Consider the following 25809-nt stretch of genomic DNA (forward strand, 5'->3'; position numbering starts at 1 on the left):
GTCTCAGCCTAAGAACATGGCTCAGCGAGTGAAGTGTTTGCCTCGAAAGCACAGAGACCTGGGTTTGATCCTTAGAACCTACATTCAAACCCAATATGATACAGTGGTGTGTACTTATAATCCCAGTGCTGGGGAGGTCAGAGACGGGGATTCCCCAGGCTTGCCGGTCAGCCAATATACCCTAACCAATGAGCTCTAGACCAATGAGAGATCCTGTCTTAAAAAACGACAAAGTGACAAGGTGACAGCTCTTGAGAGACAGCACCTGAGTTTAACTTCTGACTTAAACACACACACACACACACACACACACACACACCCATAACCTCAGTCTTTTGATCTGCAAATATAGATCCACATGTCTTCTGCTGGGTTTTTAAGATTGCTATGGATAGTAAATACATTAACAATGTAATGCAGGTGTTTAGGGAATACACCATCAGTAACTGCTTTTATTGTCTACGTTATTGCTGTCACCAATGCACTGAACTTCACCTCAGCCTTCGGGGTGACTTGTGAAGCTAACCAGTCACTCTTGAGATCGGATATCTTACAATATTGACACAATGCTCTCACAGACATGTGTCTGTGCTTTCCCTCACCCCAGATCCTTAGTGTGAACATTTTTGCATCTCTTGTTCATTGCTGTGGTTTTTTTTCAAGGTCTGTTGAGATTCGGGGGAGGCATTCAGGACGCTGTGTTACTGTTTTGTTTTGTTTTTCCAAGTTCTTCATAGAGTAAGATCTGCCTTAGTAGGTATATGCTTTGGTGTATCTTCAACCCCAATAGCAAGCACATAAGCACCATCTGCATAGTTAGTTAGCTTCTAGGTGAGAGCCCTTGTCCTGGCCACAGCCTGGCTTTGCTCTATTGTTCTTGCCTGAACTATTGAGAACCATTTCAGATCCCTGGAACCTGAGGGAACCAAGACCAAACAAGGACAGTATTTGGCCGACAAGGACCTTCAAGGCCCAGAAACAAGAAATACTTTCAAAGACAGGCAAACACAGATGGGCTTGTGCCCGACAAGCCCAAGTGTCCTGACACAGGTCAGCATGCTTACACAGAGCTGCGTGCCCTGGCCAGCTTTTCCTGTCTTCTGCCTTTGCTCTACAGACTAGGGCGACAATGAAATCTAAACTCTTTTTCTTCTTGCAGTCTGCCCCACACCCCCCTTCCTCCCTACTCTGAGTCAAGCTAGAAACCACAGCCTTCCTGGAAGCCCCTACTCTACATGCGGCTCCTGCTTCCAAGGGCACCCTTGGGAGGCATCTCACAGCACTGTGAGACTCTCCTGGGGCCTTCACAGCGTGGGTCCCCAGCTTACAGCTAATAAAGCAGTACAGCTGGAAACACATTCAACTCTCTCCACGGTATGGGACTGAGGAGAAAGCAGGGAGTGTTGACTGTCAGGGTTTAGCTTCTGCTCCCCTGGCACCACAGGTATCAGCACATTTTACTGTCACATGACAACTCTGGCTGAGGTGTGCGGACTGGACGGACAGCAGCTTCTGAGGCTGCCCGGGGGCTCTGTGGGAAGCCATGGCAGGAAGGAATGGTGAGATGCATGATGGGAAAGAATGGCAGGACAGAGTGCTGAGTTGCTGCACAATGGAGGACAAGGTACAGTGTGTCTGTGTACGTGTATGCATGGTCTACCTTTCTGCCTTGGACTTCTGAAGGCGTTTGTGTCCCTTAAGAAGCCCACCTTGGCAGTTGGCACAGACCCTTCCTCTTAAGAAGGAGCTGCTCTTCCATCTGCAGGCACAGGGAGTTCTGTTCTCATGCTCGGCATACTTCCCTTCTTCTTTATTGGTGATTTGAAAGCTATCTCCTCCCCCCACCCCCACTAGAACATTGTTCGCCACAGCAGAATTTGCTTCTCCTGTATTGGACCACACATGACATGGGATCAGTGAGCTAATCAGAAAATGTTTATGTATTAAATAGGCTACATGATGGTAAGGATTCTCAGCATGTGGGTCTGAACGATAGCTGTTCTACTTGCCTGCTTGCTCTTCAGTCTCTTTTGTAAAACTACAACGAAATCAATGTGGACCCCCCCTAGACCTGCTACAAATTTTAAAAATTAATGAATACAAAATGTACTGCCTGTTATTCAGCATTAAAGGGTTCATCACATGCCAGTAACCAAGAAAAGATAAATAATGACAATGGACACCACTGTAGACTATTGTGCATTCTGTTGCTATATGGTGGCTCAGGGCCTCCAGGAGACCTTCATTTGCCCAAGATCCTTAAAAGAAATATGGAAGGAAAATATTAATGGCAAATACAAATCCAATGTTTATTAGTACATAACCAAGGTTCCAGCATACACCCAGGGCTTCTATGAGCTGGAGGTCACATACAGGCCTTTCCTAGGTACATCATTTGAGCGCTTAGCTCACTCTGAGCACTGGCTGGCTCAAAACACTGAAGAGAAAGCAGTTTCATCTAATGCCTAGAAATGAGGCAAGTGTGAACTTCCCACCTCAGCTCACCTACACTCAAAGCAGCACGAGGTCTGCAATTTCACGGCTCTAATATCCAGTTTATAGCCAGACTTGCCTCTACTTTATACATCATAAGGGAGGCTGAGGATGAGGTGGGTGTGTTGCTGGAGAAAAGTCATCTCAGAACAAGGAAGTGGCTTCTATGGGAAGATAGACAATGGTACTGAAAGTGTGAATCATCTATTACACGTGGAAGAAAGGGTCAATCATGTGTGGCTCTATGTCTGTGTGGCACCCAGAGAGGAAAGAACATGGAATATCTTGCAGAGCTGGGGTCTGGACATGCCTGGGCTTGCACCATCTTCTTACAGACAAAGGAACAGAGTTCTTTTCTTAAAGGAGGAAATGGTGCACACACTCAATCATTTGCTTGTCATTTACTGTACTTCTCAATGCCAGCGGAGGGGATTATATTAGCCAGGAATGCTATGAAAAAGGGAGAAAAACTCTGTTGAGGCTGCGGTGCAGCTCACAGGTAGAAAGCTAGCTCACCTAGCACTTGGAAACTCCATGTTTGATGCCGCCACATATTTTAGCCTAAAAGGGGCTTAATCAACAAGCCAACCACTCTGGTTGATTGTGAGAGGGAAATCTCCTTTCAGCTCCTTTGAGTCACAACCTCTTGCACTCCTTCCACCCTGTTTTGTGACCTTTTCCTGGGGGCAGGTGAACATCTATGCATTCCAGAGAGAGCAGCAAGGACAGACCAAAGAAATGATTCCACCCAGGTATAGCTTAGTGAGTTAATAAGTTTATCAAGGTTACAAGAGCATAGGCAAGGGGTTACTCTCAGATACATCGTGATAGTTTTCATTGTAAACTTGACACAGTCTAAAAATCACCTTGGAAGAGTGTCTCGATGAATGTTTGCCTAGGTCAGCTTGGCTTGTGGCTATGTCTTTCTGGTAGTGTCTTGATTGCCTTAATCAATATGGGAGGATCCAGCCTGAAAGCATGTGGCACCATTCCGCTCTATAAGAGTAGAGACAGCTGGCTAAGCATTAAGCAAACATGCTTCATTCCTATCTGTTTCCGACTGTGGGTGTGATGTTACTAAATGCTTGAAAGTTCTTGCTGCCTCTGCTATGATGGGCTGTAACCAGGGACGGAGATGAATAAACCCTTTGTCCACTAAGTTACTTTTGTCAGAGTATTTTATTACAGCAACAGAAATGGGACTAGAATAAATATGGGTGACTCAAAGGTAGATGAGTCACAGAAAAAGAAAAATCAAACTCACCCCAGAATGGATGATGACTTGAAAAAGCCACATCCATGAAGCTCTCTGTTCAACATGTAGGCAGCTCCACTGAAGAGTCTCCGTTCCCTGGCCATTATTCATTGCATATGTAACATGGTGGTGGGCCCTTTGTGAATCCTGTAATTTTATGAGTTTCCTGGGCCTCCTAAGTTTCCTTAGTTTCCTGGGACTAATGAGATTCACTTTACCCTCCACAGAGAAACCCTTTAACTCATAGTATTTGACATCACCATGGGAAATCTCCACTGATGTCCCAGGAACTGAAAGCCCATGGCCTCTTCTCTCTCAGACTGCCATTTTGAATCATAAAGTAGTGGGAGGTATGGAGGGCAACAGATCTTCTGTCTTCTCATTGTCCTTGGGCAATAGAACTGAAATACATGATACCCAATGAAACAGGAGTCAGGAAAAAAACTTATTTCTTTGGAAAGTAATTTGAATACTTTTGAATGGCTCATAGATGATTCACCGAAAATGTTGTAACATTTGGTACATGTGAGACGACTATTAAAGGTTGAGGAAAAGCACAAAATATATTCTGGGCTTATGCATATTTTGTAAGTGTCTTCAGGCTCGCAGGACATCAAAAGAACCCTGAATACATGTGTACCTAGGCATTTCAAGCTGAATGAAGATCCCTGCCATGTATCACTTTCTGTGATTCTCTGGTCTAACCATCTTTCCCAAATAATCTAATTGCTGTCCCCATTGCAGAGATAAAAGGGCTGCTACTTTAATTCTGGCTTGAATAAAGAGCTGTGACAGGAAACAGCAGGGTGACCTACTTAGGGTAGTCCTTGAAATAAAGAAAGAAGGCAGCCAAGACAAAGTAGGGGAAGAGTCTAGGGCAGGGGAAGAGTCTAGGGCAGGGGAAGCTAGCCTGAAGAAGGCATCCAGGTGCCTAAGACTAGAACCACAGATGATGGAATAAAGATGGCAAAGCTCTTCACTCAAAGCATGAGGAAGAAACTCTGAGTGATTTCTGGGGAGCTGTTAGAAAGGAGTTACTTCTGCTTGAAGAGAAAGCTCAGGTTGCTGTGTGACTGCCCTGGGTGGGAGGAGGGATGCAGGGTAAGGTAGAAGAGGGATGGAGAGAAAAGGATAAAGGACCTATGAAGTAACTCTATGTGAGCAGAAACAGAATCCTATGCTGTAGGAGCAGAAAAATATGGGGAACTAGAGCAGTGTTGGTTCCTGGACCTTGTGGATACCAAACAAGCAGGCTTTTTGTGTAAATAACACAGTATTTACATATAACTGATTCACATCCTCCTCAGTGTCTTGAATACAAAATAGACACTATGCAAATCCTTGTTATAATGTATCATTTAGGAAAAAAAGGAGAAAGTCTGTCCAGGATTGCTGTGAGAGAAATGTACCTTAACTGTTTTCCATTCCACCTGGTAGTTGAACTCTTAGATACAAAAAGCATAATCAAAGAGGGTAGCCACACTACCTAAATTGATGACTTCTTTTGGTTGGTTTGCTTTGCTTTTGTATTTTTGAGACGAGTTATCACCATATAGTCTAGACCAGCCTTGAATTCAAGAAGCTCCTGCCTCCCAAGTGCTGAGGTTACTTGTATGCCTTATCATGCCTGGATGCTAACTTTGACACATCTAGCTTGGGTTGTGTGTGTGTGTGTGTGTGTGTGTGTGTGTGTGTGTGTGTGTGTGTGTCTTAGTCTCTGAGAGATTCTCTCACTGAACCTTAAGCTCACTGACTTATCTAGTCTCCCTGACAAGGGAGGTGGGGAGGGACAGGCGTCCTTTTGTCTCCACCTTCCACTTTCTTGAATCGGAGACATGTAGCCCTTACATCTGGCCTTTTATGTGGTTTTTGAGGATCTGAATCAAGATCCTCATCCTTACATGTGGAACATCTTATTGACTGGGACATCTCTTCAACCTCTAAATCTGTGATGTCTTTAAAAAGAAATCTGAGGCTGGTGAGTCAGCTTAGCAGTTAAAAGTTCATATACACAGGCCTGACAAACTGAGGTTCATCCCCAGATCCCACATAGGAGAAGGAGAGCTCCTACTCCCAAGAGTTGTTCTCTGACCTCCACCTACATGTGCATAACCCCACACACACAGATACAATTATGCTATACCCTGAATTCTACAATACGAGCCTACCAGGCAAGACATATACACTGGTGCATTAGCAGCATAAAGATCATTGGGTAACCAATGGTTGTGATTGTAAATAAGTGCTGCTCCACAAGAAAGAAATCATGTCCAGTTAGTGTTGTTCTCTTCCTTGGCCAGAGAAGCTTTACTCTGTAGTGGACAGCAGTCAATGCCAAGACTCAGAACAGGTCAAAGTGCTTGTCTTAACTGCTGTGGGGAAACAACACCAGAAGCGACTCGGAGAGGAAAGTGTTTCTTTCACCCACAGTTCCATATAATAGTTCATAATTGAAAGCAATGGAGGCAGGAACTCAAGCAGGGCACAAACCTGGTGGCAGGATCTGATGCAGAGGCAATGGAGGGCTGCTGCTTACTGACTTGCTCATCATGGCTTCCTCTGCCTGCTTTCTTATAGAACCTAGGACCACCAGCCCAGGCTTGGTACCACCCACAATGTGCTGGGTTCTCTCCCATCAGTTACTAATTAAAATTTCTATAGCTGGATCTTGTGAAGGCATTTTCTCAAATGAGGTTCCCTCTTTTCAGATGATGAGCTTGTGTCAAGTTGACATAAAAGTAGCCAGGACAGTGCTGAGCATAAGTGACTGTCAATGCTTAACCCTAAAAGGACATTTGTGTCTGCACTTACATCCCATCAAGACTCAGGGTACATCAGTTAAGGGGTAAGAGCTGGAGGATGTGGAGGATGCTGTGAAATGCTGTCTTGAGGGCATGACATGGCCATTGTCCTCACGAACTCACCCAGCTATAAGATCAAGTCAGCAAGAGCAGTGAACACTCCAACAGGCAACACCAATTTGGACTCAGTAGATTTTTTAAAAAATAGAGAATACATGAAAACAGGGAATGGTCTTGAGGGTGTGAGAAAAGAAGGGTGGGTATGACTAGGATACCGTACATTACATTCATAAAATTATCAAAGGATAAATAGGAGATATTGTTAAAAATAAGTTTAAAAATAAATTATATTCTTGTTTTTTTTGGGGGGATAAGTCACTAATTTGGTCAAATTTCAAGCTAATTTTTAAAAAGTCTTGTGTGATTGCATAGAGAGAAATCCTTCCAAGGACCTAGGCAACTGGCTGTTTTTGTCTTGTTTATTATTTACTGACTGCAACTCAGAGCAAGCATTAAATCTCCAGGAAGGACATGTAGAGGAGGAGTGACTCTCTTTCCCTGTCCACCCCATCTTTCGGTTGTACCATTTGAAGTAAACAATGGCCCTGCAATGCACTTCACTGGATGGTTGGTGAGTGTAGGTCTTAGTTTGGCTCCATGCTTTGAGCTGCACTGCATGTAAGAGGCACTGTCATCCTGGTGTCTCAGGTGAGCAAATGAACACACATCCACCCATTGACATGTGTATGTCAAAGCCAGGGCTGAGCTCAGAGATCTTAAAAACAAACTGGGACCAAGCCTTTCCCCCTACAAAAGCTCACAGCCTTCTGGAGACAAATATTGAGGAAGTGAATAGGAGCAGGAAAGGAGGAGAGACCTTTTCTAGAAGGCTTTCTACTGGAATCTGCATCTATCTGGGTTTCAAAGATTGCACAAGTTTTCCACGTGTTGAAGGAAGATTCTGAGAAGCATGGCAGAAGTATGATGACCTGGAAGGAAACAGTTCCCTGCCTGCCACAGTGAGGGCTGTTTAGAGAGAAGCTGAGGACATGAGCTAAGCTACTTCTATCTGGAGTTCTGTGGAGTTGTCACACAAAGGCAGGACAGTGGACATGGTTTCCTTGAGCTGCTTTCTATCAACTCCTAACCCACTCCAGAGCATGCAGGCCTATGCCTTCCTTTCTCTTTATTTGCCTGCTATTAGCATCAGAGTCCATTTAAGCTGCACCTTTCCCCCTGCATACACACCCTCCAGGGAACTTCATTTTCACAAGGCATAGGCAGAGAAAGCCCCAGGACAACAGCACGCACTGCTATTCTCAGAATTTCTTCTGAAATCTCAGGCCCCTGTATTGCTTCTCAGGTAGAGCTATTTCCTGACAAGTTCTGAGAACCTTAGAAAAGCAATTCAAATGTCAGTACAAAAGACGCTAAACATGGAGCACTGGGGAGCTGCTGGGCTCCTGTTACAGTATCAGCTGGTGGTAATTGTCCAGATCTGAATTCCTTCCCAAAGCTGGGCAGCCTGTGCTCCCTGCTTTTATGCCTCAATTCACCCTCCCATAAAGTTCTATGTGAGCGATGGGCAAGTTATGGAGCATAAGAGCCACCTGAATCCCACACCATAAATAATAAAACTAATTCCCCAAAAAAGTGAATACTACTCTAACTAGGAGTAGGGAATCTAAGATTTGTGTGGGTGGGGTCTCACACAGCTCAGGCTAGGCTCCAATTCACTGTGGATCTAAGCATGACCTTGAACACTTACTTCATCCTTTTCCCTCCACTCCTGGAGTACTGGGAACACAGGCATATGCAGTCAGTCCCTGTTTATGTGGTGCTGGGGATTGAACCCAGAGCATTGTGAATGCTATATAAGGATATTACCAAGTGTTCTTGTGCAAAACTCCTAAGACATTTGCAAAATAGTAATTGCCAAAAAAAAGGAGAAAAAATAATAAGAAAATGACCATTGTGAAGCCCAAGTGGAGGATGCATGTGATGGGAGAAAACCTGGAAGAAGCCAGAGTGTGATGCTCATGATGCTTCACACCACTCCAAAGAGAAATTCCAGGCATAGGAAACAGTGACAGGCAGACTCTCTTCTGCAGAAAGGAAATAGTTCAGACTTCTTTTGCGTAGTTCTCAATCTGATTGATATTCAGTGCTTGGAAATCAACTGTGGTAGGGTCTGGAGTGAATTCAGAGAGATACAGAGGGGTTTGGGTCTGATGATGTCATTTAGTTTTGAGATCCAGGAAGTTTCCGTCACTGGAGTCTCATGACTTCCTTTTCGCCCCTCCAGTCTCCTGAGCACACAGCTCTGTAGACAGAAGGTGGATTTCGCCATTAAGGGCACCTTCAGGCTGTCATTGTGGATGTCAGGAATCTTTGGCCCTGATTGACAGGTGCTGATCAAATTCGCAGGTGTGCACTGAGATGTGCGCTTGCTGCTTGGCCAAGGAAGGTCCATTTGCAAGTATGATTTTCACAGGGAGAGAATAGCAAATAAGAAACGAGAGGTCTTTTTTTTTTCCTACTCACTCAGGAAATGGGACTCAGGGCAGCCAAAGAGGAAGTCTGCTTCACTGAATGAATGATCGGCCTGGTACTGTTCATTGTGATGGTTCCTTAAGCAACCAGCAAGAGATGTTTAGGGATAGGTGTTGAGGAGTGATGGAGCCAAAGGGAGAGGAAATTAGAAAGCTGGTCTCTCTCACAGTCCCCTTCCCTTGGCTGATGTCCCTGTTTCTGTTTATTCTAGCTGACTCATATACTAGGTCCTAGAGCTAGGTAGACTTGATCCTACCAGAGTTCTGCAGTGAATCCCACCTCCTGCCCTGCATGAGATTCATGCATACTCACTGAGTCTTAAACTATAGCTTCTACCTTGGCCCCTGAGCTCCAAGAAAGATTCTTGTTGAGATCCATCTCCAATCCCAGCCCTTATCTGATTCCAAACAAGAGCTCCTTACCTGGCTTGCAGACCAAGCCCTTGAACTAACCAAGCTGGTTTGCCTACACATGCCTACACCTTGTTCTCCCACAGCCCAATACACAGTGCTCCATACTCACTGGAACATAACAACTCTCTGAACAGAACATGCATTTCTACTCAAGATGGAGCCTCTTCTGCCATCTCATCAGAGCAGGCCGGTAGCCGAGGAGACAGTGTCAAAGGTCCCCTAGTACAAAGCTGCCTACCAGGGCATGGGACAGAAATCTGGAACTAAGAACCTCAATACTGATCTATCACATTACTGCCCTTGTGTGGTCATAGCTGGTGTTCACCTAAGAGCATGGAGGTACCATTGACCCTTACATAGAGGGCAGTAAGTGGCAGCCTTCTTGCAACTGAGATGCCATTCATTAATTTTGGCCTTCTCAAGCTACTTTTCCCTGCCTCCCCTCCTCATGCAAATAGTATACTTTAGTCACCACAGACACCATCAAAAAGAGACCGGGGGGCCAGACCTGTCTCCATGGTCCCTTGCTCATTTCTCATCTATGTATGGGCTCAGGAGTCATTCCTTTCTTGTTCAACTTACAGGCTATTTATGAGAGAAAGTGGATGGTTAAGAACTAAGAGTCATAAACTATTCCTGTGGTAGGACAGATGTGCCTGGATTCTTAGTCTTCTACAGAATGGCAGTGTGACTAGGTCGGTCAGTCAAGCTCAGTTTGCTACCTATCAATAACTATATCCTTAATTAGTTATATTAGGGCTAAGAGTGTTTCTCAGTAATATAGTTCTTGCCTACTGTCCTGGTTAGTCTTGATGGTCAATTTATCGCCTTGAGTCATCTGAAAGAAGTCTCAGTTGAGGAACCAGCCCAGATCAGATTGAATTGTGCACAAGTATTCGAGGGATGGTCTTGTTTATCAATGGGTGTAGGAGGGTCTGGCCTACTCTGAGCAGCACAGTTCCCCTGGCAGATGGCTCTGGCTGTATGAAAAAGCTGGCCTAGCATAAGCCAGTGAGTGATCCAGCTAGCCCTGTTCCTGTGGTTTCTGCTTTAGGTTCCTGCCCTGACTTCCTTCAGGGACTGAGTGTCCCTGGAAGTGTAAGCTGAGGTAGTCCTTTTCTCCCCAGATTTCTGTTGGTCAGAGTGTTTTATCACAGCACTAAGGAGAAAATGAGGGCACCTAGCATGTGTGAGGCCCTTTGGCTCTACCACTGTGGCCCCTCTGTCATTAGTAATTATTAAATGAGCATTCATAGAAAGTACATAGCATAGTGCTGGTACCACAGTTACATGGTGATTGTTTGGAGAGAAAGCTCCAACCATAGAGACCAATAAGAAGAATGGTATTGCTGCTGGTGGTGCCAGCCACCTGGAACATCTAGGTCACCAGTGGACAACATCACACCATTAAGGGAGTGGGGAGGCTCTACTGGTGATAACCTTGATGAAGGTTTTGCATATTCTAAACACATGCAAATGAAATAAACTTAAAGTGTAGTTGATCAGCTAGCTGTCAGGTAGGAAAATTTTTCTAGGTTAGTAGTCCCTTAAGAGCAGGTACCTTTTAGTGCTAAAATCTATGACCCTGTGAGTTTCTGTTCCTGAATCATCAATGAGTCAGGGACCGTGTGCGTTGCCTGTCCCTGCTTTGACAGACTCCAAGCCCATCACAGTCTGAAAGTCTACAGTTTTCCACACAGTGTAAAAATCCTTCCTCCTGAACCCATTTGACACAGTAAGGGCTGAGTTATGTAAGGGGATGTGAACCTCCATGCCTAGGGAGCACGGCTGAGGAGACTGCATGCTGTGGGTGGAATTTATCAGGCTTGGCTGGGTTTCAGCACCAGCCTGAGAGCAGCACACTCTCATCCTGTCAGTCTAAGCTGACAGGAAGTGACCTTCTAGAGTGGGGTGGATGACACACTCAGGCCTTTGCATACCTACCCTCCAGACCCATGAATGTAGATGGTGACCTCTCTCAGAAGAGTGTGGAAAAGCAGCTTGTGTTTATTCCTCCGCTGTGCATGTGTTTATTCCTCGGCTGGTATGCACAGAACTCAGTGCATCTTATGTAGCAAGAAAAACAGAAGATTTAAGAAACCTTTTCCTTCAAGGGAGCTTTACCTCGTTGTAGGTAAAAAGTTACAATACTCAGAAAGGCATTTGGAGACATGTAACCATTGACAAGGAAGATGGAGTCAGAAGTCAAGAATACACCTCAGAGACAGAAGAAGTGGCTGAGTGGGTAAAACATGAACCGTTCAAATATGAGGACCACAGTTCAGATCTCCAGAACCTGTGTAAATGTCAGGCAGGCATGGAACCATACCTCAGGAGGCAGAGGCTCAGGGGATCCCTGGAGCTAGTTGAATCAGCAGCTTCTGGTTTGAAACGGAGATATCTTACCTTAAAATTTAAGACAGAGAGTGATCATGGAAGACAACTCAGCCTGTACACACACACACACACACACACACACACACACATGCATTTTTGTGCATGCATGCACGCATGCACAATTTTTCATTTTTTCATTCATCCATCTACTAAAAGTACTATATAACAATTGTGCAAATCCTCATAGGAGTTATAAAGAATAATGCACCCTTTATGATGGGTAAGACTCGGTGTGTCTCTCATTTCTCTATCTCAGAGCTCAGCCTCCTGGGCATAGATAACAATAATAGCATCAGATATGGCATGTTATTGAACACTCAGTGCTTACAACTGTGTGACATTGATGAAGCTCCTAGCATGATCTTAGACTCTGACTTATGAAATAGGAACACTGTGAAATCCTGCAGCCATCTCTTGATTGGTATGCCCAATGCCCAGTCCTTTCTGCTCGCAGGACCCACACTTTGTTGTCTCTAATAAAAGGTCTGCTTGCCCACTTCCCCTGGCCCTTCAGGTAACCCACACCCTGAGCAATCTTGAGCTGTAATGAAGATGTTGGCACAGTGGCTAGGTGACACTCTAAGACATCCCAACACTGTTCCTGGGCAACATGCTTTTGCCTTGTTAGCCTCCATCAGTTTGTGTTCTTGCCTCCCACACTAACAAAGCCTGTGCTTTGTGAAAGTGATAAAACTTCATAGATGCACACTTCTTCAGACATAGAAGTGGGACTTTGTTGGAAAGGCTTTGGAGGGAAAGAGAGCTGGAAGCAACAGGACGTCCAGAGCCTAAGGCCTGCAAATGGCCAAACTGGGACTTATGAACTTGGGGGCCTCCTATGCTAGTAACTTCACAACTGAGTAAGTCATATGTGCCCATTCCCATTTCCAAACTGTCCCATGGACTCAGGAAAGCCTTTCTACCCACAGTGTCACTTCCCCTGTGGCTTGAGCTGTATAATCAGATTTGGGAGAATCTGAAATGAGATAGTGTTGTCCTCAACCTGGAACAAGAACTCTACAGATTCCCAAGTCACACACAAAGCACCCCAAATCTTGAAGATCACTAATTCTTTAGCCCTACTCACAGTACAAGCCTGCCTTCTCTCCATCCGCACACCAGATACTTCATCCTCTGCATGCGCTGGGCACAGAGGCAATTTCCATATCTCTCTCTCTCTCTCTCTCTCTCTCTCTCTCTCTCTCTCTCTCTCTCTCTCTCTCTCTCTCTCTCTCTCTCCTTTCTCTCTCTACATACACACACACACACACACACACACACACACACAGCTGAGGGTGGATGAGCCAGGGTCTCGCACATGCTAAGCAAGTGCAGCACGGCTGAGGTCCAGCTCTGGCCTTTCTTCTGCTCCCCCAGTTCACTTCTTGCTGCTGAACCCTGTTTAGAGCTTCTGCCTCTCTGTGTGCAGCTCCTTTCCTGGCCCTTTGCCAGCTCTTCACCATTTTTCATCGTGATCAGCAGATCTTTATATTTTTCAACTCAGTCATGGCTTCCATAGAGAGGGACTTCCCAATCACCTGCCAAAGGCAGTCCAGCCCCTCTCTCCTGGTCTCATTACAGCACCTGCAGTATCCAAAAAATCCTCTATTTGGAGGGGGGCAATCTCTCTCCCCTTCCGGAGTCTAGGCTTCAGGACAGTAGAGATTGTATATCCAGTGCTGAACCCCCTGCTGCAGATGCTAGTTTAGAGAAAGAGGCTGAGCACAAGACTCTCATTTGTTAGAAGACCACAGCCTATCTAACAAACCCTCTACTGCCATTTTCTGCCCTGTGAATTTTTCACTGCCTGCATCACTGATCTGTCACAGCCTGTTGAAACCTGGCACCCACTTTCTGCCCAGCACATACGATGTGTTGAGTAGATATTTGGTTAGATGAGTAACATGGAGAAGAAATAGAATGTTCTTTTCCATAGAGCCACATATATACCTCTAATGAGTATGAAAATTCTATCGGAGGGAGGAGAGAGGATGAGAGGGAGGGAAGAGAATGAAAGGGAGGGAAGAGAAAGAGAGGAAAAATAAATAAATAGAGGAGGAAAGAACAGAAGGAGGGAGAGCAGGAGAAGGAAGGGATGGGTGAGAGGAAGGAAGGAGGAAAGAAGGCAAGAAAGAGAGGTGAGATGGAGGGAGGGAAGGAAGAATGGAGGGAAGGAGAGAAGGGAGAAGGGAGGAAGGGATGGAGGGGCAAGAAAAAGGTGTGAAGGAGGGAGGGAAGAAGAAAGGATGACCCCATCACCCAGATGTTCCCAGTACAGCTCAGGATGGAAACCAATGAGCCAACCTCTGTACCAAGGCTCTTTAGTCAGTCTGCCCTGCCCGCTGCTTTCAGCACAACACCCACACAGCGAATGCAGACCCCACACCCAGAGCCCAGCCTTGTTCTGATTCCAAACCTCATACATAATCACATCTCACTAGCCTCTAGGGCCTGGTCATCAGTACTCCAGCTGGATAGTAAATAAATGCTCCAAGTTACTCAGAGGGACATGAGTTCTTTGCAGCCATCTTGCAGTCAACCATCTTCCTCCAGCTGAAGAGAGAAGCCAAGAAGCCAAGCTGGGGGATGAACTACTGGCACAGAGTAGAGCAGCTCAGCTTGGTCTGTTCCTGAGAGGCTCTGGGTACCCAGGTCCCTGTCTGCCTCCAATGCTGAGCTGTGTCCTCTACCCAGTCTGCCACACCCTCTGCAGTTGTTCTAATGCTTCCTCCCCTGCCACTCAGCAGGCAGAAAACCTGCTACTCTACCTAGGTAGGCAGCATACAGCCTGGCCTGGAGCCCACACTGGCTGCAGCAGCAAGAAGGACCATTTGTCCTCTAGTTAGCTTCTTACTGCCATCTCAGGGTTTCCTTCGTGTCTCCCCTTGATGTGGGACGTTTTGAAGTCATTTAAAAATAAAACATCCCCAGGACGGCTAGAAGCATGTATGTCTTGGGTCATTACAATATCTCAATTTTCTAACAATGGTGAATAGGGGTTGGCTGTATCAGAGAACTAGTGAAGGTTTACCTACTAAACAATAAAGACACCTAGACGTGTCTCAGCATCCTAAAGGAGTGTTGTTTCACTTAGAGGGAATGGGAGCAATTCTATGCATGGTGGTCTTACTGAATGGGTCAGGACTGGAGCTGGAGTATGTAAGAGGGGGACTGTCCTCCACACTGGGTGTTGTGCTGACAGACATAAAGCATGTTTAGGGGCAACACATTAGAGTTGAATGACAGCCCTACCTAAAAGGGTAGAGTTGCTCAGGTGTATGCTATCTAAACATTCTCCAATACATGTGTATGCTGTAGCTCCCTCCCCCAACATGAAAATGTCCCCGTCACCTCATTATCCACTATTTACAACGAGGCTGACACACTTCCAGGGACTGAAGCCAGGAGCTAAGGAGAAATGTCAGAGAGAAAGGCCTTAAAGGAAGTGACAATTACAAAGCAGCTAATACAGGGAGTTCCCTCCCATGGAGGGAGCTGTCAGGGCCAGTGCCCAGGGCCTGGAGATTTATTGATACTAAGTGGATGGCGCTGCAACCAGGACTGACTATCAAAGGGCTCCTGTGAGCAGCAGGCTGGCCTGGGCTGCCACACTGAGCAGCTTGGGGGCTTTCCTGATCTGTGTCTCCCAAAGGGAGAGTCCTGGCCTCAATTTTCACTTCTCCAGTTGTTGGATTTGCTCTCCTGCAGACTCTCCTGGAAGCAGCAACCCTAGTACAGGACACGGTGGTGTGGTCCCAGCACTGCCTGGTTCCATCTCTGTCTTCCAAGACCTTTGTGCCTGCCACTCCTTACCCCTGGAATATGCTTTGTGAACAAGGACTGCAGCTAACAACCTATTTGGGCTGATGATTTCTTATAAGGCATAAGAGTGCTAGTGATGCACTCTTTCATTCTCTCTCTCTCTCTCTCTCTCTCTCTCTCTCTCTCTCTGTGTGTGTGTGTGTGTGTGTGTGTGTGTGTGTGTATGTGTGTGTGTGTGTGTGTGTGTCTGTCTGTCTGCATCTCTGTGTCTCTGCATGTCTCTGTCTCTTTCTGTCTCTTTGTGTCTCTGTGTGTCTCTCTGTCTCTCTCTGTCTATGTCTCTCTGTATCTCCCTGTCTGTCTTTCTCTTTCTGGGTGTCTCTCTCTGTGTGTCTGTCTGAAGAATATCTCTCTCTATCAATATCTCTGTTTCCTCTGTCTCTCTGTGGGTATGTGTCTGTTCCTCTCTGTGTTTTTCTCTCTCTCTCTCCTCTCTCTCTCTCTTTCTCTCTCTCTCTCTCTCTCTCTCTCTCTCTCTCTCTCTCTCTCTCTCTCTCTCTCCCCTGTCTCTCTCTCTCTCTCTCTCTCTCTCTCTCTCTCTCTCTCTCTCTGTGTGTGTGTGTGTGTGTGTGTATGTGTTCTCACCTGTCCATACATAGACCAGAGGTTGATGGTAAGTGTCTCCCCCCATCTCTCTCCACCTCATATTTGAGACAGTCTTTCACTGCATCTAAAGTTCACTGTTTCACTGATATAAGACACCAGCAAGCCCCAGAGATCCTTCTGCCTCCTGGTCTCTGCCTCCCTGGAGATAATATTGCAGGTACACACCAACACATCAAGACTGTCATGTGAATGTTGTGGTCTAAACTCAGTTTTGTGCATGCCAAGCACTTTATCCGCTGAGCTCCCTCTTCAGGCTAAGGCTAAACGTCCTTACCTGAACCATGGCCTCATCCTTAATACACATTAAGACTGAGTTGTTATTATAACTGTTTTCTAGTAACAGTTTATCCTCTACTGTCAACATGTTGATCCTTAAGGCTGGGGACCTGCCAAGCTCATTAGCACATCTCTATTACCCTACAGGTGCCTCATGAGGGTCAGGAGCTGGCAGTTTAGAAGTCAGTCAAAATGGGTCAGTGGGATCATTCATAGGAGGAGAAATGAGTGCATGCATGTATATAAACATGTATGATCTCCCTAGGATGGAGCTGACATAAAAGAACAGCAAGGTCACACCATGGTAAAATAAATACATATGTATATAGAGATAGGTTGATACAGGTAAAAGACAGAGGTTAATTGGTGTAGAAGATATATACATAGATGAAAGAGAGAGAGAGAGAGAGAGAGAGAGAGAGAGAGAGAGAGAGAGAGAGAGAGAGAGAGAGAGAGAGAGAGAGAGATCCATATATATGGCTCAATGAAGCAACACCATTTACCTGGCCAGGGGAAGGGCACTTAAGAATTGTTCAGAGCCTGAAGCTGGCCTATTGGCCAGTCTGTTTCTTCCCATCATTACAGAGGGAGAAGGCAGTATGTCAAATATGTCAGAAACTTGGGTTCTGTACCCAGAGTGGCAGAGCTCAGGTCCAGACTTTCCTGTGTGCTGGTCACTAGTCTGCAGTTTCCCTTGTTGGATAAAAAGAGTCAGTGTGAAGAGTCATCCTTGGCCATGGATCCGTGGTCCAATAGCAGCACACACTGAAGGCCACCAGAAGGTAAGGTGCTTGCCTGGGCTTCCCTGTGCTGAGGGCCCCACACATTACTCAGTCTGCTCTGAATCTGTGCCGGGACTCCCTGCTCCAGCTAATGCACATTGGAGTTCTGATGGTGCTTAGGGACACTCCTGTTCCTTCACCCCTGCTGGCCACCTCTGCGAATGCACCCCATTCCCCAGCTCCTCTGATCGCCTCAGGCCTCACCTACTCTCTCCTGAAGAGCTAACTCACATCACGGGTCAAAGGTTACATCTTAAATGGGCCTCTGGACTTGGTGCCAGCACTTCAGCCTGTGCAATCTAAAGACTCCAAGGCTCTACCGGCTGCTTGGACTGAAGATCTGCAAAGCGGGTTCCTGAAGGTCTGAGCCTCAAGCAGCTCAAAGGCTAAATTAGTAACTATTTTCAGCTCGATGAGACCCTAGAATGCTGGTGTCTGAAGGAGCTCTGAGTGCAGCTGAGTCTACCCCATTGTTTCACAGATAAGGAAACTCCTGAGAGAAGGCTGAATTTTCTCAGTCACTCGTGCTCTTTGTACTGATGAAAAGGAGGAGAGGACTCTCTGGGTCTTCTGCCATCTAGCCTAGTTCTTTCTCTATGGCACCTTATATCTCCTGTGCTATTTACTTTGACAGTTCCAAAGCCATGTCTCATAACCAGTAATTATCCTCATCGACACTTAACCAATGGCTGTCCTGCCCCGGCACACCTTGGGTCTGTGGAGTCTCCTTCCCTCTCCCTCTCTTCTCTCCCATCCCCCTCTCTCCTTCAGGTTTCTCATCCCTTTTTCTCTCCCCCTCCCCGTCTCCCTTTCTCTCCCTTTTTCTCAGTTTAGTTGAAATGAGAAGACACACCCAAGTGAAAAGATCCAGCTTGGTCAAGTCAGAGTCCACCTAAGTAAATAAAAGCTAGGCCGCTCCCATGGTGTGTTCTTTTAAGGAACAGTGTTAACAGGCACATTGTTAGTCTAAAGGATAGGGCACCCACATGGATGAAAGAGAGACTTGTTAAGGGGAAAATTTGAGAAGTAGTGGCCAGCTATGTCTATGGATTTAGTGAGAGCTGTCTTCCTCCCCACCCCACCTTCCATTCCTCCCCTCACCCCACTTTTCCCTCTCTTCCCAAACTTCACCTTCTCTCCCTCCCTACTTCTTCCTTTCCCTCCCTCCCCACTCTTCCTTTTCCCTCCCACTCCACAACCTGCTTTTCCCTCTACTTCTACTAAAGTTCTAGCAAAAAAATGTCACAGCCACTAAGATCCCAGAGATCCGACTGACTGTGCAAAAGTGGAAGGTGGCATGAGGAGATAGGTCTGGAAGCTGGGATTTCATGTCACAGGACAGTATTCACTGCCCCAAGGGGAGAGAAGGGATCCTAAAAATACCATGGAGCCTATTATAATATTTTAACAGAGTTTATGTGCTTCCTATGCACACTAACCCCTGGAAGATGGATTGTGCATTTTGACAAATCTATATTTAACATGGGTGGATAATATACAACGCATGCTTCCTGGTAGAAAAAAAAATTCATACTTATGGAAAACCTGAGTCTAGTAATTACAATAGACATTTAAAGGCAGTGCCTACTGTGGGCTGTAGACTCACAGAAAGTGAGTCTCATTAGGCAGAATGAGAAAATAGTTTGAGTGGAGGAGGCTAAGGAGCCACCTCAGAAGAAAGCCACCCAGGGCAGGGGAGAAAGAGGTTCAGGAGACCACCTCCTTCTATCGCCCACTCTGGGTCATGTGAACATCCCCTCAAGCACCCAGCATGAATTCATTCATCAAATATTTCTTGAGCACCTAGGGTGTTCCAAGCACTCTGCTGGATCTGAGACACAGACAATTACTACATCCAGAGAATCAGTATGGAACGTAACAGCTACAGATATACACAGAAGCCAAGGCTGTGGCTTTAAACACAGTGACTAAAGGATGGAAACCCAGGCTGGTGGTGATGGGAGGCCGATAGCAAGGGAAGAAGCCTGCTTGGGAAAGCAAGACAAGTTAAGACAGGACCTCAGAGAGGAGAGGCAAAGGAACAGTCCTGCAGGCTAGAAGGGAACAGAGAGCTCAGAGTCTCTGAGACAAAAACACTGGAATCAAGGTGCAAAGTGACAGCCAGGATGGCCAATCAGAGAGTAAGGAGACTGAGCAAAGCATGAAAGGTCAGAATTCGTGTCAAAGTCACACATACAGGGACTTTCCCCTGTGCAATGAGAATCTTAGAACCACGAGGAAGTGAAGTGATACATAGCGATTAACGTTGCTTTGTTTCATTGATAGGCTTCCTTTAACTTCAGGGAAAGAATGGATTCCACCGCTAAACCCCAAATGCCCTGATGCTTCTCATCTATCCTAGGTTTAAAACCATGTGTGCACATGTATGTGTACAGGTAGATGTATTTGTGTATACATGTATGCATGTGTGTTGCAGAAATTCTTAATCCCAAACTGGGTTTCTACCCAACCTTTGACCATTTAATTCCAAGATAAAAGACTCACAACTTTTGTTATTGACAATAAGCCTTGAAAAGCACAAGAACTGGACAGCTATCTACCCTCTACACTATTAGATTCTACTTTCCTATCGATAACCTAGAACGATTACTTACTATGTTTCATCTGGGCTACTCTCAATTAGCCAACCCTCAGGGCAATGTTTTCTTGATTCCTAACCTATGGTGAATTTCTCTTCTTCCTTGCTTTTTTCTCTCCCTTGTGGTTCTCCTCAGACCCCCAAGCTTGGGAACTCTAAACCACGCCTATGTCTCTTCCACCCAGCTATTGGCTATCTGGATCTTTATTTACAAATCAGAAATAACTTGGGGCAAGATCACATAGCATCACTTGGGTCTATGTGCAGACTCTCTCATCTCTGTGGCAACCAGGTCTTCGGGGCCCCACTTAGTATTGCATACACATCAGTAGACCAAACCTCAACATACATGTGTGTGCTGTGTGTGCTGTGTGTACATGACAGTAACAAGGAGATTACACAGGGAAGAAAGGAGAAGACAATCAGAAGGAGAAAGGCAGTTTTAATCATGCTTTCTCTTTCGAAGAATCTAGATTCAGAATGTGTACATGGGGATTGTTGGTGAGAATGAAGGAACCAACGGGAAGAGGAAGAAGGTGATGAGGGAGGAGGTGTGAATGACTGAAGTACAGTAATACACACAGATGAAAAGTCTGTTATAGTAAAGTTCATTCTTTTCTACACTAAAATTTAATTAGAAAATTTTTCTTAGAGCAATCACAAAATGTCCAAAAAGCTTAAGACATTTCCTGAGTATTATAAAGCATGTGAACAATGGATATTAATTTCAAGTACCATGTAGCATAAAGTTCAGATCATGATTATCACCATCAGCTCCTGGGACAACCACAGGGCCAGTTAGAATAGGTGCCCCATGATATTTCAGTGTAGAATGAACAGTCAGTGGGCCAGTCACCTTGAGAGAAATGTGAAGCTGGGGGTTGAAGTGGCAGACTTAGGAGAAGTTGGAATGTGGCTGTCAGGGATGAACATAGCTGAAACACAATGTATTCATGTGTGAAATTCTCAAAGAACAAAATAAAACATATTAGTGGTAATAATAATAATAATAATAGTAATAATAATAATAATAATAATAATAATAATTCTCTAGGAATATTCAAGTTACAGGGTTTGGAGGACTTGGCATAGTAAAATGCACTGAAGTTCTCTCCTCAGAATTAAATAAAGGGAGTCCCCTGGCTGAGATGAAGACTCAATGCTCCACCCTGTGTCAGATAGAAAAGTGACATTTACAGACTGACTGACAAGCAGCCTGATCTCATGCCCTTAGTCTTGTTCCAGTCACACTCTAAGCAAGCAACAATATCACCTGCAAGCCAGCATTCATAGCAGCAGAATCCTGCAGAGTGGATCCTGTGGGGGTATTTACATGGCTAAGCTGTTGCTGTGGCTGATCCTCTGGAAGTCCCGAAAACCTGTTAGCAAGATGCATGATCACAACATAAATATCAACAGGAGCCATACACTGAGAGGAAGAGCAGGGTAGATAGAATCCATATTTGTGTTCCTGAACCAATGTCAACAGCAGTAGTAGGCTGCCACCCTTCCTGTAGTAGTTTTTAGGCTTTGCCTAAAAGCTGTGGATAAAGAAATGAAAGGGGAATAAGCCATCAGTGTATCTACCTACCCTGGATTTGACCTACATATATAACATGAACATGTCCATTAACTCTGTGTGTGTGCATATATATTTCTAAACATACACACATGGAAGTCAGTAGACCACCTTTGGTGTTCATCCTTCCTATCATGTTTGAGACAGGGTTCCTTTGTTGTTTTCCAGTGTGTGCATATTAGCTAGCCCAAGAGATGCCAGCAAATCTATTGTCTCACCTCCGATCTAACTATAAAGGCAATAAGATTGATTCCAGGCAAACATACTACTGTGCCCAGCTTTCTATGTCCTTGGATCCAAACTCATGTCTTCACACCTGCATGGTTGGTGCATTGCTTACTACACCATCTCCTAGCACAAATAGGCCTATTAAATTTCAATCCTTGATTTTAATATACCTTCTTTAAAAATGTCCCTCTCATTCATTTCTTAACAGGGTCATTGTAGTTACAAGAGGGGTTAATTGTGTGAAAGTGCTTTGCTGTGGAGCTACTATGCTCAATGATCATGATGACTGCTGGTCTGTGACAGGCATCTGATAAGCACTGGCGGTAGACAGATGGATGTGGGTTCACACAGATGAAAGTGTGAATAGAATGGGTAGATGGTAAGATCAATGAGCTGTTGAACAGATTGGTATTTGAAGGCATGGGTGGATAGTTGATTGGTAGGATGGATGGCTGGACAGCAGATGGTTAGTGACGGTGACTTAGATGGATTTTTTTCAGCCATCTGACCATTTGTTTAGAGCACTTTTCTATTCATTAATTTGGGGGTTATGAATGTGTGCACATGTGTATGTACAAGTCTGTGAACTTATGTGCACATGTTCAGAGACCAGGAGAAGATATGGGTGTCGTCCTCTGTTGCTTTCTACACTATTCCTTTCAAAGGCTTCTCACTGAACCTAGAGATTAGCATTTGGGGCTCTGCTTGTGGCCAGTGAGACCCAGGAATTTTCATGTCTCCACACCTCAGTGCTGAGGTTACAGACATATGCTACCATGCCTGGCTGTTTCCATGTGTGCTAGGATCAGACCTTGGGTTACCATGTTTGTACAACAAGTGCTTTTTATCTAGGGAGACTTTTCCCTAGCCCCTCGCTAACCTTTCTCATCTTTTCTAGTCTGTTCCCAGTTCTCCAAAGGAGTCTATGCCATCTTTGGATTTTATGAACGAAGAACTGTCAACATGCTCACCTCCTTCTGTGGGGCCCTCCATGTGTGCTTCATTACTCCAAGTTTTCCCGTTGACACATCCAATCAGTTTGTCCTTCAGCTGCGCCCGGAACTACAGGAAGCTCTCATTAGCATTATCGACCATTACAAGTGGCAGACCTTTGTCTACATTTATGATGCTGACCGGGGTAAGCTAAGAGTTAAGGAAAGGAGGTTGTTGAGGGATGGAGAAAACCCACCAGGAGGAAGAAGAATGATGCCTTTCTGACTCTTTAGAGCACATGGGGAAGCGAGCCACGTGCTTTATTTCTGGGTGATGATTCCTTGGTTGACATTATTTAACTCAATGTGAAAATACATCCTTTGAGAGAGGGATCCTCTAACCCATCAAGCCAGGCTACCATTCACGAAACTCTCATGTGGACAAGTTCAAGTTTTTCACAAAGTGGCCCACAGCTCACAGTATTGTTAATAGAGGGGAAAGCATAACAAGATCTGAACCTAAGTTCCCTCTTCCCCAAACCTGGGACTTTGTACAGGTTCTTGATGTGTTAGCATTATCACTCATATAGTGGGTCAAATTCTCCATGACTTCATCTCTTTGTGACTAAAAGGAAGGTGAATTGTCACTATCTCAAGAATGTACCATGAAGATTTAGTGAGATAATGGCTGAAAGGGTTTGTTCATTGCCTAAAATGTATTCAGTGTATTCAAAAATCCTCCATATATATTTATCTGCTGCCTATTATTTTCACCATCAACAGCAGCAGCAGCATTATCATCATTATGATCAACACTATCATTGCCATCACTATTACCACTACCACCACCATCATCATCACCACCAATGCCACCCTCACCACTATGATCATAATCATCATTGTCATCATCATTGTCATCAACATCATTGTCATCATCGTCATCATTATTGTTGTCATCCTGACCGTCATCATCATCATCATCATCATTTTCATCATCCTCATCGTCCTTTTCATCATCATTATCAATGTCATCCTCATTGTCATCATCATCATAATCATCTTCATTGCCATCATAATCGTCATCGTCGACATCATCCTCATCATCATCTTTCTTGTTGTCATCATCATCCTCATCCTCATCACCTCCACCATCATGCCATCATCACTATCATCACTGCCAACTGTCATCATAACTACCTCCACTGTCAACATTACCACTATCAACCATCATCACTGTCACCACCACTGCTATCATCATCACTGTCATCATCATTACATCCTTATCATCACCATCTGTTCCATGATCACCATCATCATCTTCATCACCACCCCCATCTTGACCATCATCACTCTCATCACTCACATCCTTACCTTCACCATCCTTACCACAATCACATTTTCCAGTTGTTTCTCATACTTTTTACTATCTGTAGCTTCTTTATCCTGCAATGCGTTTATTTTCCACATCTACCTACATAGTCCAACCATTCTTCTGCATTACATCCCATTTTCTCTATTCACTCATCTTTTATACAGGAACTCTTCTTTCTGAGCCTTATGGTGAGAGCTTGCCATGTGCTGCCTTCCTATGTATGGCCTAGTCCTGTAAGAACACTGTAAAGAGACAAATGGACTGAGACTTAAAAGTCTAGAGACTGAGGCAGGGGACCACTTCCCTGGCAGTTCCCTACAGAAGAATCTTAGATACTTTGAACAAGAGAATGGCTGACTAAGTTTTATAGGCAGTGTAGGAGGCACCATTCAAAAAGGAAGGTACACAAAGGGACAGAGCAGAAGCATCCATTTCTTTCTGTTTTCTTTCATTTCTCCTTCTCTTTCCATATTTTGATTATTTCCCTTTTTAGACAGCAGCCACTATGTGGGTAATCTGCCAATGGTCCCTTTCAGAATAATACTGTGCCATAATAAAGACTCAAACTATAGTAACTCCAGAGAAATATATTAAGAATTTCTTGGGTTGACAGAAGAACCCACACTCTGCAAAGAACCATGTCTAACACAGAACTCAGAGCCCTAAGCAAGGACAACTTGGGTGCTGAGAAACAGGCCCCTCCATGGGGTCAACCTTAGTCAGAAAGTAGTGGTGAGATATAGTACACATTTACTGAACACCTGCTATGTGACAAAGTATTAGCTATTGGAGCCAGACCCAAATTTCACAAATTCAGTTCACGATTATTAGCTTTAGATACTAAGTTGGCCTGTTCAATAAGCAATTACTAAATTTCTCTGGCTTGTTTACTTCTCTGTGGCTATGATAAAATGCCCTGACAAAAGCATCTTAAGCAAGAAAGAGGTCATTCTAGCTCACCGTTCTGAAGAGATAGTCCATCATGGTGGGGGAGGCATGGTGGCAGGAGCAGGAAGCCAGGCCTTTTGCATTGCATTTGCACATGGGAAGGAGAGAAAGAGAGGACAGGAAATGGAACAAAGTTATAAAACCTGAACACCCATTCCCAGGGGGCATAACTCCTCTAAGACCCCACATTCTTAAGATTCTATAACCCCCCTAAACAGTACCACCAACTAGGAACCTAGTAAATATTCATATGCATGAGCCTATCTGGGACTCTACTCATGCAGAATACCACTGTCCCAAAATAAAAGCAGATACCATTTAGAGAACCCTTAAGGCATCAGTCCAGCCCACACCCAACATTCCTATTTAATTTTTATCAGCCCTGTGTGGCAGACACTATTCAGGCTACCACTTTACTCTGGAAGAAATCAAAGTCCACATGAGCAGTGAGCCCGTCAAAGTAATTTAGCTTATATTTCAGATCTAAGCCTTTAAAGGTGTTTTCAATCAACAGTCCTTCTTACTGTCTGTCATGTCCTACATACAGAATACAAAAAACAAAGGCCAGGTGATTGCCACGGTGGCATTCAGACACACAGAGGGCGGGAAACTGCATTTGCTACAGAAATAGGATAGAAGATAGCAGTGACTTCCTAGGAAACTAAATACAAATAGTGAACAGCAGTGGATGCACAGGGCAAGTGGGTATAGACAGCATCAAGCATCCCATGGACATGCATGCAGAGAGACAGC

At 44.9% G+C, this 25809-nt stretch overlaps 1 protein-coding gene across 3 annotated transcripts in view; it reads left to right on the top strand.

Moving 5' to 3' along the window:
- Gria1 (glutamate ionotropic receptor AMPA type subunit 1) overlaps nucleotides 1-25809 on the top strand; it is a 319984-nt gene that overhangs the window by 148636 nt on the left and 145539 nt on the right. For all 3 annotated transcript variants that reach the window (XM_031353691.1, XM_031353690.1, XM_031353692.1), the window contains exon 2: nucleotides 22703-22942. In XM_031353691.1, coding sequence (XP_031209551.1) covers nucleotides 22703-22942 — 240 coding nt within the window. The remainder of the gene's footprint in view (nucleotides 1-22702; nucleotides 22943-25809) is intronic.

Source organism: Mastomys coucha, unplaced genomic scaffold (genome assembly GCF_008632895.1).
Source record: "Mastomys coucha isolate ucsf_1 unplaced genomic scaffold, UCSF_Mcou_1 pScaffold5, whole genome shotgun sequence".
In the NCBI taxonomy this organism is placed as follows: domain Eukaryota; kingdom Metazoa; phylum Chordata; class Mammalia; order Rodentia; family Muridae; genus Mastomys; species Mastomys coucha.